General features: G+C 48.3%; 1 protein-coding gene across 5 annotated transcripts in view; it reads right to left on the bottom strand.

Moving 5' to 3' along the window:
- Nucleotides 1-12936, bottom strand: part of NEDD4L (NEDD4 like E3 ubiquitin protein ligase) — a 365506-nt gene that overhangs the window by 241048 nt on the left and 111522 nt on the right. For all 5 annotated transcript variants that reach the window (XM_043889411.1, XM_043889412.1, XM_043889410.1 and 2 more), the window contains exon 2: nt 11468-11541. Coding sequence is in view for 2 of the 5 variants with exons in the window: in XM_043889410.1 (XP_043745345.1) it covers nt 11468-11541 (74 nt within the window). In the remaining 3 variants the exon portion in view is untranslated. The remainder of the gene's footprint in view (nt 1-11467; nt 11542-12936) is intronic.

Raw genomic sequence — 12936 nt, 5'->3', positions numbered from 1 at the left:
CAAGCTGGCGAAATTCCCTTCCTTGTCAAACTTTAGTTCCTCATACGCTTCCCTACCTCCCCCCACCAAACGGAAACCTCTGGGAGACAAATACAGAATAAATTTCAGGATAAAGCAAAAGAAGAGTTGTTGGGGTGCAGGTGGGGGACACAGGCGGCTGAGCAAAGAAGGAGAGGCAGGAATGAGGGGCGGGAGGCAGCCAGGGAGGGGGTGAGGCGGAGGAAAGAGGCTGGGTCCCCGGGACAAGACACATCGGACAGAGGATCCAAACTTCACCGCCACTCCCCAGAGGCATCCACGGATTTCTGCTCTCACTGGTGCCCTTTGTAAATAATTACACCAGGGGATTAAAATAAAATATGGTCCACAGCTCTTCAGCTGCTTTTAAATTTTTTCCTTGTCTCAGGCTCCACTCTGATCAGATGAACAAAATTTAGTAAGTATCTACTCTGTGTGGGGTGCCTTCATATTTCTGTCCCTAAATCGTGTCCAGTGCTTTTGAGACCCCATGGACTGTAGCCCACCAGGCTCCTCTGTCCAAGGGATTTCCCAGGCAAGAATACCAGAGTGGGTTGCCATTGCCTCCTCTGGGGGATCTTCCTGGAGCAGGGATTGAACTTGCTTCTCCTGCATTGGCAAGTGGATTCTTTACCACTGAGACACCTGGGAAGCCCTCCCTCATCTTCCTAAAACACATCAAATTCTCTGCCCTGGAGACTCCGGGACCAGAGAGCATCATTCATTGCTGATGGAGGTGAAGGCGAGACATCCTGTAATTTTCCCTTCTGTCTCTGTTAAGCCAGGTGGCCGAGCCCAAGTTCCTTAGATGACAGATGCCAGCACATTCGTGTGTCTGGAGTCAAGGCAGAGGAGGGGGTTGTGAACACGGGATTCTCACGAACGTACAGAAAGGGGGCCTGTCTACTTCACCTGCTTCCTTCACCAAGCCCGGAAAGGCACGAAGGCCAGCTTGTAGGAGTACATATTTAAACCGACCCGATAGTCCCGGCGTTCTGAATGGATGCCCATTCCGGCACAGCCTCTTCAGGGAATCCAGACCGTTCTAAACATCCGTTCTCACAGCACTGGCTCTAGGACAGCAAGCCCCGGGGCCTCACCCAGGACAGAGACGTGCTGGTCCGGTGCGCTGACCCACCTGCCACTTCTGACATTCCTGTCTGGAAAACCCGGTGGCCTGAACGCTATGCACAAGAAGCCTGGCACGTTTTAGAAGGATGCCGCGTCTATTCCTACATACAAAGACTGGGAGATCAGCATGGATTTATAATAAGTTGTCTCATTTCACCTTGGGTCATCCTGATGCAGCTCTTGATGTGAAAATATAATCAAATTCTTTAGATGGATGGCAATTATTGATCTTTTTAAATTTATTTTTAATTGGAGAACACCTGCTTCCCAGTGTTTAGTTCCGTGGTGTGACAAGGTGAATCAGCCGTAAGTGTACATATATCCCCCTCCCTCCGGAGCCTCCCACTCACTACTTAGGGATGTGAAACTTAAAGAGAGCATAATATAGAATAGAATAAAAATAATAAGTTGGGTGGCTGCTGTGGGAATGTCGTTATTTGGGAGGAAAGGGTTTAATAATATCCTTTCGGGGCTTGGGGGTCAGGGGAGTATGACTGGAATGAACAGCCTGTGAGCAGGGTGCTCTGGACTCTCACAGGACTAATTGCGAGAGCTCAGATTTTAAGACAAATACTTTTGGCCCACAGGCCACTAGTGTTGATGCTGTGATGCTCAGCAATGCCCTAGACAGCTGAGGCCACTCCAACAGGCCTGCACAGAGAGAGGGGCAGGTTTGCATGGAGCCGGCAGGTCACAAACAGCCTCAGTGGAGCAGAGAGGCCCCGCTTCCTCCCAGGCGGGCACTGTGCTGCGGGCAGGTCAGCTCTACACGCTGCCGACCACGCACGGCAGAGGCCAGCACCAAACGCCGGTCATCCCTCCAGAGGCCCGAGGGCCCCGTCAGTGGAGAAGGCCAGCTGCTCAAAAGACGGCAGGAGCTGTGGGGTCCGTGGTGGCCCTGAGGTCCCACCCAGAGGGTCTCCAGCAGCTCCAGCCACTCCACCTCATAGGAACATGGGCCAAGGTGTCTAGGTTGCTGAGATTTTTTTTCCAGAAACCTGTTTTTTTAATATGAAATTTCCCAAACCCATTGCTCAAAATAGACAGTAAAGATTCTGCCTGCAATGCAGGAGAGACTTGGGTCTGATCCCTGGGTCAGGAGGATCCTCTGGAGGAGGGCATGGCAACCCATGTCAGGATTCTTGCCTGGAGAATCCATGGACAGAGGAGCTTGGCGGGCTACAGTCCATGGGGTCACAAAGAGTCACACACAACTGACAGACTAACACTTTTCACTTTAATGTACCGCAGACCAAACAGAAGTGCTTCTGGGTTCAGTACAGAACCCCTATTAAACAAAGCCTGACTCTATACAAACCCTGGCCTCATTGCATCCTAGAAGCACTGGCAGTTTAGCAAGGGGACCCTCAAGGCACTTACGGACTGGAGGTTTCTCCATCTGTTAAAGGAGAAAAGTTCTTTTGTTTGCTGTTTTCCAAAAGGGGCAAAGGAAAAAACAACATCTGATCTTTTGGGAGAAAAAGCAAAGTAATATTTAAAATGTACATGTCTCTAGTGCCAAACTGTTCCTTCGCCCAGTTCTCATTGGCCACCTGGGGGCAGATTTAATTTGACAGTGGAGGGAACCGACTTTAAACCGGGGATGGATTTTAGCTCCATCAGTTAGTTACAGGACAACCAGATGCTGGGTCCTGCCTGATCAAACAGCATCCCCCTTTCCTGAACTACAGATTTAAACTGGATTTGATCAAGCTTTCAGATCCAACTCCTAATGTACAGGAAACCCAGGAGAAAGGGGAACACAGTCTTTGATACCACGGGAAGCAATCAAATGTGGTCAGAGAGACAATGTACTGGTCCCTCAAGGTCATTCAAAAAGGGGAGGCAAGACTGTTCTAGAACAGGGTCTTAAGAGAACTCATAGCTAACTGCAATACATGATTCTCAACAGAATTCTGGGTTAAACAGCCCAATCGTAAAAGGCATTTCAGGGCCTTTTATCTGGAGGAATTCAGATAATGGACTAGGTAAGACAGTCCATCAGGCAATTACTGTTAATTTTGTGAAAACTGCATGGTGGTTAAAATGAAAATGTTCTTTACTTTTGTTCTTGCCTTTTTTTTCCGCCTCCCCTAGAGACGCAAGCTGAAGTATTCAGGGGCTAAGTGTCACGATGTCTACAATTCACTTTAGAATACTTCAGGAAAAAAACCAACAGATGCAGCCAACGTAGCAAAGTGTTAACAACTTAAACCTAGGCCATGGGGATGGGGGTGAGCTGGTGCCACAGAGCTATCATTACATGGCATTAAATCCCCATCAGTCTCAGCTGCTAGTAGATGGGAGGACTCTGACTACATCCCTCCAATGTCCAAGTCCGTACGTGTTTTAAATTTCACCAGCTGCCATGAGAAAAAATGACAGCAACTCAACAGGTATAATGTGAGGCTACCAGCTCAACACACAATGGAGAAGAAACTGTACTAAAGAAGCAACTCGACAATGTGTGTCTGGGAGCCTCCCACACAAAAACTTTTATAAAATTCTCTCAATAACCTCAGATACCAGATGACACCATCCTTATGGGAGAAAGCAAAGAACAACTAAAGAGCCTCTTGACGAAAGTGAAAGAGGAGAGTGAAAAAGTTGGCTTAAAACTCAATATTCAGAACACTAAGATCACGGCATCCGGTCCCATTACTTCACGGCAAATAGATGGGGAAACAATGGAAACAGTGACAGACTTTATATTTTTGGACTCCAAAATCACTGCAGATGGTGACTGCAGTCATGAAAGTAAGACACTTGCTCCTTGGAAGAAAAGCTATGATCAACCTAGACTGCATATTAAAAAGCAGAGACATTACTTTGCCAACAAAGGTCCATCTAGTCAAAGCTATAGTTTTTCCAGTAGCCATGTATGGATTTGAGAGTTGGACTATAAAGAAAGCTGAGCGCTGAAGAACTGATGCTTTTGAACTGTGGTGTTGAAGAAGACTCTTGAGAGTCCCTTGGACTGCAAGGAGATCCAACCAGTCCATCCTAAAGGAAATCAGTCCTGAATATTCACTGGAAGGACTGATGCTGAAGCTGAAACTCCAATACTTTGGCTACCTGATGCAAAGAGCTAACTTGTTGGAAAAGACCCTGATGCTGGGAAAGATTGAAGGTGGGAGGAGAAGAGGGCGACAGAGGATGAGATGGTTGGATGGCATCACCGACTCAATGGACGTGAGTTTGAGTAAGCTCTGGGAGTTGGTGATGGATAGGGAGGCGTGGTGGGCTGTCGTCCACGGGGTCACAAAGAGTCGGACATGACTGAGCGACTGAACTGAAAGCTGGTTTGTCTTCACCAAAGCTGCTCAGTTTGAAGAGCAGCTTTGTGATCCCAAAAGCATTTCACCCACCCTAACCTCAAATAAAGACTCTGGTCATAATTAAGGAGGAAAAAAGGGGAGGGTAAATCTAAAACTTGCATTAAATGTTTCTAATTCAGTTACTGCTTAAGCCTATGACTAAAGGTTAAATGTCTCAAGATACAAGCTTAACTAAAAAAGAATACAGTTTGAAACCCCAAAGATATTTTAAGTTAAAAATAAACTTAAAAGATCTTACTTAGCAAAGTACATCTATCTGAAGTCTAATACTTGATGGTCTTTCTCCCTCTTGCATGCTCAGTCACGTCTGACTCTTTGGGACCCCATGGACTGTAACCCACCAGACTCTTCTGTCCATGGGATTCTCCAGGCAAGAATACTGGAGTCGGTTGCCATTTCCTCCTCCCGGGGATCTTCCCGACCCAGGAATCGACCCTGTGTCTCCTGTACCAGCAGACGGATTCTCTACCACTGTGCCACCCGGGAAGCCCCCTAATACTTGATGATATTCACTCACAATTCTAGGAACTTGGTTAGCTGCCATCACACACACTGGCTAGTTCTTTAAATATGCTTTTTAAAAACTGCCTGGTCATCACACCTAACAGTTATCTAATCCAATGGCCCATCTAATAATCTGAACCTTGGTCTCTCAAGATGACTATTACCCTACCATGGGAAAGAGCTCTGAAATCAGATAAATCTGGACTCAACTGGTCCCAACCACTCACTAGAGTGGTTTCATCTTGGGCTGATGACAATGCCTCTGAACCCCGATTTCCTCACCCAAAAGATGGAGACAGTTATTCCCTCTTCGTAAACTTTAGGCAGATTCTGATGACTTCACATCACACTGCATGCACTGGGCCAGCCAACTCCAGGAGCACTCCAAACAGTCTGTGAAAAACGTACGTTTAGAGCCCAGACGCACAGCTCAGAGCTCTCAAACATACTGGTAGTACATAGACTTTGCAGCTTATCTTTTTTGCCTCATTTTCCTTATCTGCAAACTGGAAAGAACAATAGGGCCTGCAGCATAAGGGCTTTGGGGAGAATCCAGTCAGCTCTGTGTAAATAGGTCAGGTCATGCCTGGCACATAGGACACAATCAGTAAACAAAGGCTATCGTGACTCACTCCCCGCCTTCCTCGTACCCCATTTTAGGAAAGCATGGACCCTCAACTGCACACATCACTGTGGCCAAACACCACATCACAAAGTGCCTAAGTCTACGGCCGTACCACCCTGAACACGCCCAATCCAGCCTGGTCTCAGAAGCTAAGCAGGATGGGGCCTGGTTAGTACTTGGATGGGAGAATGCCTAAAAGGCTTCCCAGGAAGTCAGAGTTGTCCCACCTCTCACTGCTGGTGAAGAGCCCAGCTCACTGGTCCCACTTTTCCTGTCTGGACAGACGGCCACATACTCCCCAACCCATGACTCATGCCCTTTGCCCCATCCTGACCCTAATAATGAGGGTCAAGGTCAGGGTCTTGACCTTCCATCGCAGCCCCAGCTCAGCCTCACGCCCCCCACATAGAGCTTTCTAGATCCACTGCCACGAGGAAGTGTGCTCCCTTCTGTGGGCTTGGCCGCGGTGATTCTGCAAGACATCAGCATCTAATGGAGACCCTCCCCCTGCCACCCCGCCGGCCCCTGAGATGGTCTTCCGACACCGGCCTCTGTGCTCCCCCGCCTCACTCTTCAGAGTCCAGGCAGGCTCCCTCCACTGGTCTATACAGACCCTTCGTGAAGATGAACAAAATGAGCTGATGGCACCTCCGAGAATGAGAAGAAAGGGACCCTTCCTCCAGGCTGGCCACCCTGCACCAGCGCTACCATCATCAGACTCTACTACTGAAGCCAAGCCAAGCCAACTGCCCTGTGCCCGATCTCTGGGCTTATTCACAAGAATAAGAGCTACAGCCTCTGTGCTGAGATGAGGGATGGCCGGGGCGGGGTGGGGGGACTGGCAGAGCCAGGATGGCCTGGGGACAAGAGTCATTTCCTCCCCTTGGGCTGGGGAGCCCAGCAGAGGTGTTGCCACCTGAACCGGAGCTGGAGAGATGGGAGAGTGGCGCCAGGAAGGATGTGAGCAGACCCCAGGCCGAGGGGAAGCACCCTCCAAGGCAAGAAGCAGCACATTTTGGGCATTCAGAGGACTGTGGGCTTTCAATGAAGGGTCAGGAAAAGGAGGGGAGGGGAGAGAGGAGGTCATCATTCACTCCTTCTTGAGAAGCCACGATGTGCTGGTACCATGTAAGGTGGGGGGAGTCAAAAATAAGTAAAAATAAACCCTCGCTATCAGAAGTTAAAAATGGAGTTTGGGAGAAAGAATCAGTTATAAAATGACAGAGCGATGCACACAGTAGTCCTTCCAGGCCGCAGGGCCTATGGAAGGATGTGACCTGCTAGGGGACTCGGGGGGATCAGAGGAGGTGACGACCAGCTGGGTGCCTGGCAGGTGAGGGTGCGAGCCAGGGGGGTGGGTGGGCGGTGGCCCAGGTGGGCGGCAAGCTGACCGGTGAGGGCTTGGCACATGGCGTTACCCAGGGACGGGAAACCACCACCTTAGCAGTAAACTGGGTTTTCAGCGCACAGGTGGGGGCGGATCAAACCACACAGGAAGGGCTACCTGTCTAGGTCTGTGCCTCAGCTCAAAACGCTCTGCAGCAGGCTGGGGGGCGAGAGGTGTGGAGGTCAGCGGGTCACTCGAGGAAGCAAGTAGCAGCAATCCGTCCAGCGGCACGGCGTCCAGACACTCCTGGAGGGCAGTGTCTCCTTGACCCTGAAACACCGTGCTAGGTCCCACGAAGACTGCCCATCTCCAAAACAGAAGTGGGAACCCTCTGGATGCAGTGTTTTCAACATGGTTTTACTTCCCTTTTGATGTGTCACTGGCATTTTACACATGGCCTACTTTTGGAAAGAGCCTGATTTTCTTTTGCTCACGCTTAAAAAAAAAAAAGCCTTTCAAAAAGCTCACATGGCATGTTTATCATAGTACGGACCATAGAGACAGGTGTCTCTGCCTTGGGTGACCACTGTCTCCATCTGGACCCCAGGTCCTGACATCCCATCTGATTCAGCACTTGTTCCACACAAGGGTGTCCCTGTTTAGATGACAGATGATAGGTCTGCCCTTCTTCCCCTGAAGGCTGGGTCCAAAAGAAGACATCTTTCTCTACTACAGCCGTTTTCCACACACATCAACGACTCAGAAGTCCCAGGAGAGCAAGAACTCAGATATCATCTTCCAACAAAGGCCCTTTGAATAAAGTGAGACTTTGCTGGACGGAAGCTGCAAAGTGACCCGGTGTCCTCGGCACTGGACTGGGAGGATTTCAGGTGCAGCTGCGTCGGCCACCCAAGCCCGGAGGCAGGTCCGGACACTGGTCCTCAGGGCTGCAGCCTCAAGCAGCCTCCGAGGGGCTGGGAGCCCCCGCCCCCGCCAAGGCACTGGTCACCCCCAACAGCATCACCTACTACGACCAATGCACCCACCCCTCCCCCCACCCACCGTGACCCCCCCACCCCCATCCTCAGGCCAAGTGACCCAGACAGCCTCCTGTGACTCCAGACCGTAAACCCAAATCCCAACAGGTCCAATCCTGTATCATTTCTATCACGTCCAAGTTTCCGACAATGCCATTTATGAAAACTGTGCTTCCTCCTCCACCCATCAGGGTTCCCAGCTCCTACCCAGCCCTTCTTCTGTGAAGGGAGACCTGGGGTCGTGTAAGAAGAGGTCCCCAACCTTCCGTATCTAATGCCTGATGATCTGAGGTGGGCTGATGTAATAATAATAATAATAAAGTGTACAATAAATGCAATGCACTTGAATCATCCCCCAAACCATCCCCCTCATCCCTTCCCCCTATCCATGGAAAAACTCTTCCACAATACTGGTCCCTGATGTTAAAAACATTGGGGACCGCCGCTGTGAGGTGCAGAGGTGGAGGGGACATTCAGTGACAGGGGCTGGGGAAAGGGGGCCTGCCGGGGTGTGGTTCAGAGAAAAGGGTCTCACTCCGGGGGACAGCAGAGAAGGCACTACAGCGTCGGCCATGCTCACGGCTGCCCCCCACCCGGCTTAGGACACATGACTCTCCCGGTGGACCAGAGTCACCCCGGGGTTCTCTCCGACCCCAGGAAACTGCTCTCCTCGCTCCCTGCTTTCCGCTAATGCACCGTGACGGAGATGACTTGAAAGGAGGTGCTCCAGATTACGTGGAAGAAGCTTCAGGTCACCGGGCAAATGACAGGGTGCGAGCCGGCGCCCTTCTCCCGGGAGAGGCCAGCGGGGGGTGGCCCCGCTCGGCCCCCAAACCCACCCAGGGCCACCCACTCACTGGCAAACAGGTCTTTGGAGAACGGTGTCCCCTGGGAGAGAGCTGGCCCCTGAGAGAGGGGGAGAGGGAAGGAGGAAGGTGGGCGTGTGCGGAATTCATTGAACTAAGACAGCGAAGGGCAGAACCGGATTCAGAGCTTCTGACTCATTTTCTGGAACCCAGTCCGTGAAGCCGAGACACTATTTCTCTTTCCACTGAACATCCTGAGGCATTATCTGTAACTCCTCTCTAATCTGTCCCCAAGAAATGATCCCTTCTCTTCTCATAGAAATGATAACAATTCAAGGCTCAGCTCTGCTTGGCTCTTATAATACTTGGAGCTCAATTCTGCTCCAATTTTAACCTCAGATCTTCTGAACAGGCTGAAAAACATCATCTGAATCCATTTCAATTTTTTTTTTTTTATGAAGAGTTTTGGATAAAACAAAACGAAAATGAATTTAAGGAAAAGTGACTGAAATTTTCCAAATCCAGTTTCTTCCTTCCAAACCCTAACATTTGATGCAGAGTCAGTGAGAACGATAGGCATTTTTTTTTTTTTTTTGACATAAAACACAATCTACTAGTCAGTGTGCAAATACGGAACATGAAAAACCAACCGGCCCAGTTCTGTTCTTGATGCTGGTGCGTGTTAAGTAGTAGAAGAAAGATACTAAAAAGTAAGAAGCCTCTGTCTCCAGTAAATGTCTCGTTTAGTAAGAGGAAAGTGAAACGGTTCAGGCGCAGACTGCTCAGGGGGCATCACAGTCAAATAAGAAAGAAGCTGCAGGCGAGATGCGTCTCCCCGCCCAACACCTGGAGCTCAGGCTGAAGGCAGCGCCCCAGAGCACATCATTTCCTGGTGAGACAACTCAGAAAGCTAACCCTCAGTCAGTCATTTCGGCACACCAAGGCATGAGAGATTTCTTTTTAATATTTCCCTGATATTGGACATGCATCATTTTATCTATTTGTAGGAGATACTCCAGCATCAGTTTCAGGGCCCCACAATAAAGCAAATATCATCATACACTGAGCCACACAAACTCTGGCTTCCCAGTACGTATCACATAGTTGTTTTTAGTCTATTAGATGTGCAATAGCTATATATAGTCCATATATTAGTTATTTATAGTCTGCTGGATGTGCAAAAGCATTCGTATTTTAAAAAGTGTAAATACCTTAATTTAAAAATATGTTCTTGCTAAAAAAAATAATGTCAACCATCGTCTGACAACACACAGTTGCCACAAACCTTTCATTTGTTTAAAAGAAAAAAAAAAAAAAAACAAAAAACAGTACTCTGGGAAGTGCAATAAAGTGAGATATGCCTGGATTTCTTGTTGGTCATTTCGCCAGGTGCAAGTCATTAGTAACCTACTGATTACTTTGCTAAATAAAACTCAAAGCAGGCAAGGTGTGACTTCTTCCCTGGGGATCCAGTGGCTAAGCTCCACGCTCCCAGTGCGGGGGCCCCGAGTTCAGTCCCTATTCAGGGAACTAGATCCCACATGCCACAACTAAGACCCAGAGCAGCCTAATAAACAAGTAAGTATTGGAAGGAAAAAACCAGGCCTGATAACAGGACAGCATTTAGAAGAGGTCTGACCAACGGCAGTCAGGGGCTTCGGCGGGGTATGGGAGGATGAGGCAAGCTGGACAGAACGAGCCTCGTCACGCAGGGTCTCCAGGGTCAGGCTGAGGCCCGAGCATCACGGGTCACCGTCCCGGGGGTGCAGACAATGAGCCAGGGTTTCGACAAGGTGACTCCAGCAGCCAGCATGGCCCTCATGGTTCAACCCCAAGGGGTATCCAGCATGAAGAGGGTGCCCTGAGAGGGGGCCAACGATCTGTTCTAGCGCCACTGGCATACATGGTGGGCAACTAGTAGCCCTTAAGGATATAAGAATTAACCTTTCCCGTTTCCATTAAACAGGGAAGATAAATTAGATCAACTTCTGCTATAACCTTTAGGCCAAAAGTTCAAAAGGGCTTTCTTCTCTGAAATCTGGAACAAATTCTAGCTTCCAGCAGCTCCAATCCTCACTCTGCTCCCAGGTCTTATAACTTATGGCAACACACTGTCAAGAGTCAATAGGGCTGACTGAAAAATACAGGAATACCAGGTGCAACACCCAGAATTAAAAAGCTGAAACACCCCCAAATGATCAGGCTGCCAGTGCTTCTGTAAATGACACAGGAATCACCAAATCTCTTAATTCCAAAATTACACATGTCAAAAAATACCCAGTTCTCCCAGGAACAAAATGATCCTTTGTTTCCCTCAGCTAGAGTTGATTTAAAAAAAAAAAAAGCCAACAGGAATATATTAAAATGAACACAAACATATTCTCAAACTTATTTTTCTGCTGCAGAAAAACAGAAACATCTGCATCTAATTTCCTCATTAAATCAACCCATGGGAAGGCCAAGCGAGCCCAGCTGAGACCAAGGTCCATACCCCTGCAAGAATGTGGGCCCTGAACCAGTCATATCTGCATTGCCTACTCAGTCAGAAACTGGTAGAGCGGGCAGCAATCTCTGCTTTAAGAAGCTGCTCCCCCTCCCTCTGGGTGATTCCCATGGATGCCTGAATTCAAAAAGTGTTTGCTTAAACTCCATAAACCTAAACAACAACGAAGCAGACATACCTGGCTCCGAAGATGTCCTTCTTGGCGAGATCGATTCCAGAAACAACCTTCACTCTGAGAATACGGGACTCTCCCTGTGGGAGAGGGGGAAAAATAGATTAAAAAACTGACTTTTGATCCATCATTTTCACAAAGTCAATACACAAAGTCAATGATTCCTCTCCAGTCTAGCGGTGGGATCTGGAACAAAGCAATGCGCGAGCCTTCCTTAGACTAAATTCCAAAGGCAATATTCCTGCTCTGAGATCCTACAACCCTTAGAATACACTGCAAAGATTGAATAAGCAAGTGGATGTCCTACAACCCTCGACATTTAGAGCAACCAAGTTAATTAAGCACAAGTTTAATTCAAACTAGGTCATGTAGATCAATTATTTCTACTATTGATGGGAAATATCTCCCAGCTGGAGCAGAGGGTGCACACATGAAACCACTGCGATGAATGCCCAAGTGCAACAAGACACCATAAATTCCATAAATAATTCCTCCTTTGAAGTTAACGTACATGTGTGTGAGGGCTGAGAGAGCAATTTCACATGGTAAAAATCTCTTCTCAAAAATTACAGTTTCAAAATGTCAGTGTTGGCAAGCAAAACCCCAATACCACTGTGCAGAGGGGGGATGTTGACTGGAACCCCCAGAGGATGGATACCGTTAAAGGAAAGCACTTCATCTCCAGGCCGGTCCTGGATGCTGGCTGAAGCAGATGTGTGATGTAGCAGCAGGAAGGTGAGAGGACTTGTGAGGAGAGGGGAGAAGGAGGAAGGGTCTGCAAAGCAGTAACTCCTCCCAAAGACCAACTCAGAACAGCTCACCTAGTTATGCACCTGTGGCTGATGTGGAGGCAACAAAGAAGGGACAGGGTGACGGAAACCAAGATACAGTCAGTCACGGGCACAGAGAAGACGAGGGCTCTGGTTAGAAATCCCTTGTTGCACAGCCTGTGGGGTTTCGGAAATCCTGGACAGAGTACTGGACTTTCCACCAACTCCATAGGGGGATCAGAGGAACCCTGACTGGGTTCTAAGGAATAAGATGAGCCCTGCTAATGGCAGTGCCCTTGAGTTTAACATTGGGTGAATGTTCTTACATTGGACAGACCTGCTCTGCAAAAAACATACATTTTAAAAATCAGAGACCATTTCTATGAATAAATGAATAAAAATAAGTTTAAATTAAAGGATACTTAGAATTTTTTATGAAAACTGATGCATTCATCAGTAAGCATGAATAATTGTTCTAAGATTTAGGGCTACAGCCATGAAGACAGACAAAACCTCTACCCCACCCCGCCCACCTTTTAGTGTTGAGAGTGTGGAAACATGGGGAAACAAATCCAGAGGGTCTAAACACATTAAACTTTTGTACACACACCAGTTCAGTAAACAAATTCTCACCTAGGAATCGATTCTAAGAAAATAAACAGATACGTGCACTAAAATCCCAAAAACCTAGATAAGAGTCATCAA

This window comes from Cervus elaphus, chromosome 27 (assembly GCF_910594005.1).
Source record: "Cervus elaphus chromosome 27, mCerEla1.1, whole genome shotgun sequence".
Classification (NCBI taxonomy): Eukaryota; Metazoa; Chordata; class Mammalia; order Artiodactyla; family Cervidae; genus Cervus; species Cervus elaphus.
The sequence above is the reverse complement of the archived record's forward strand: the minus strand, read 5'-3'. Positions and strand labels throughout refer to the sequence as shown.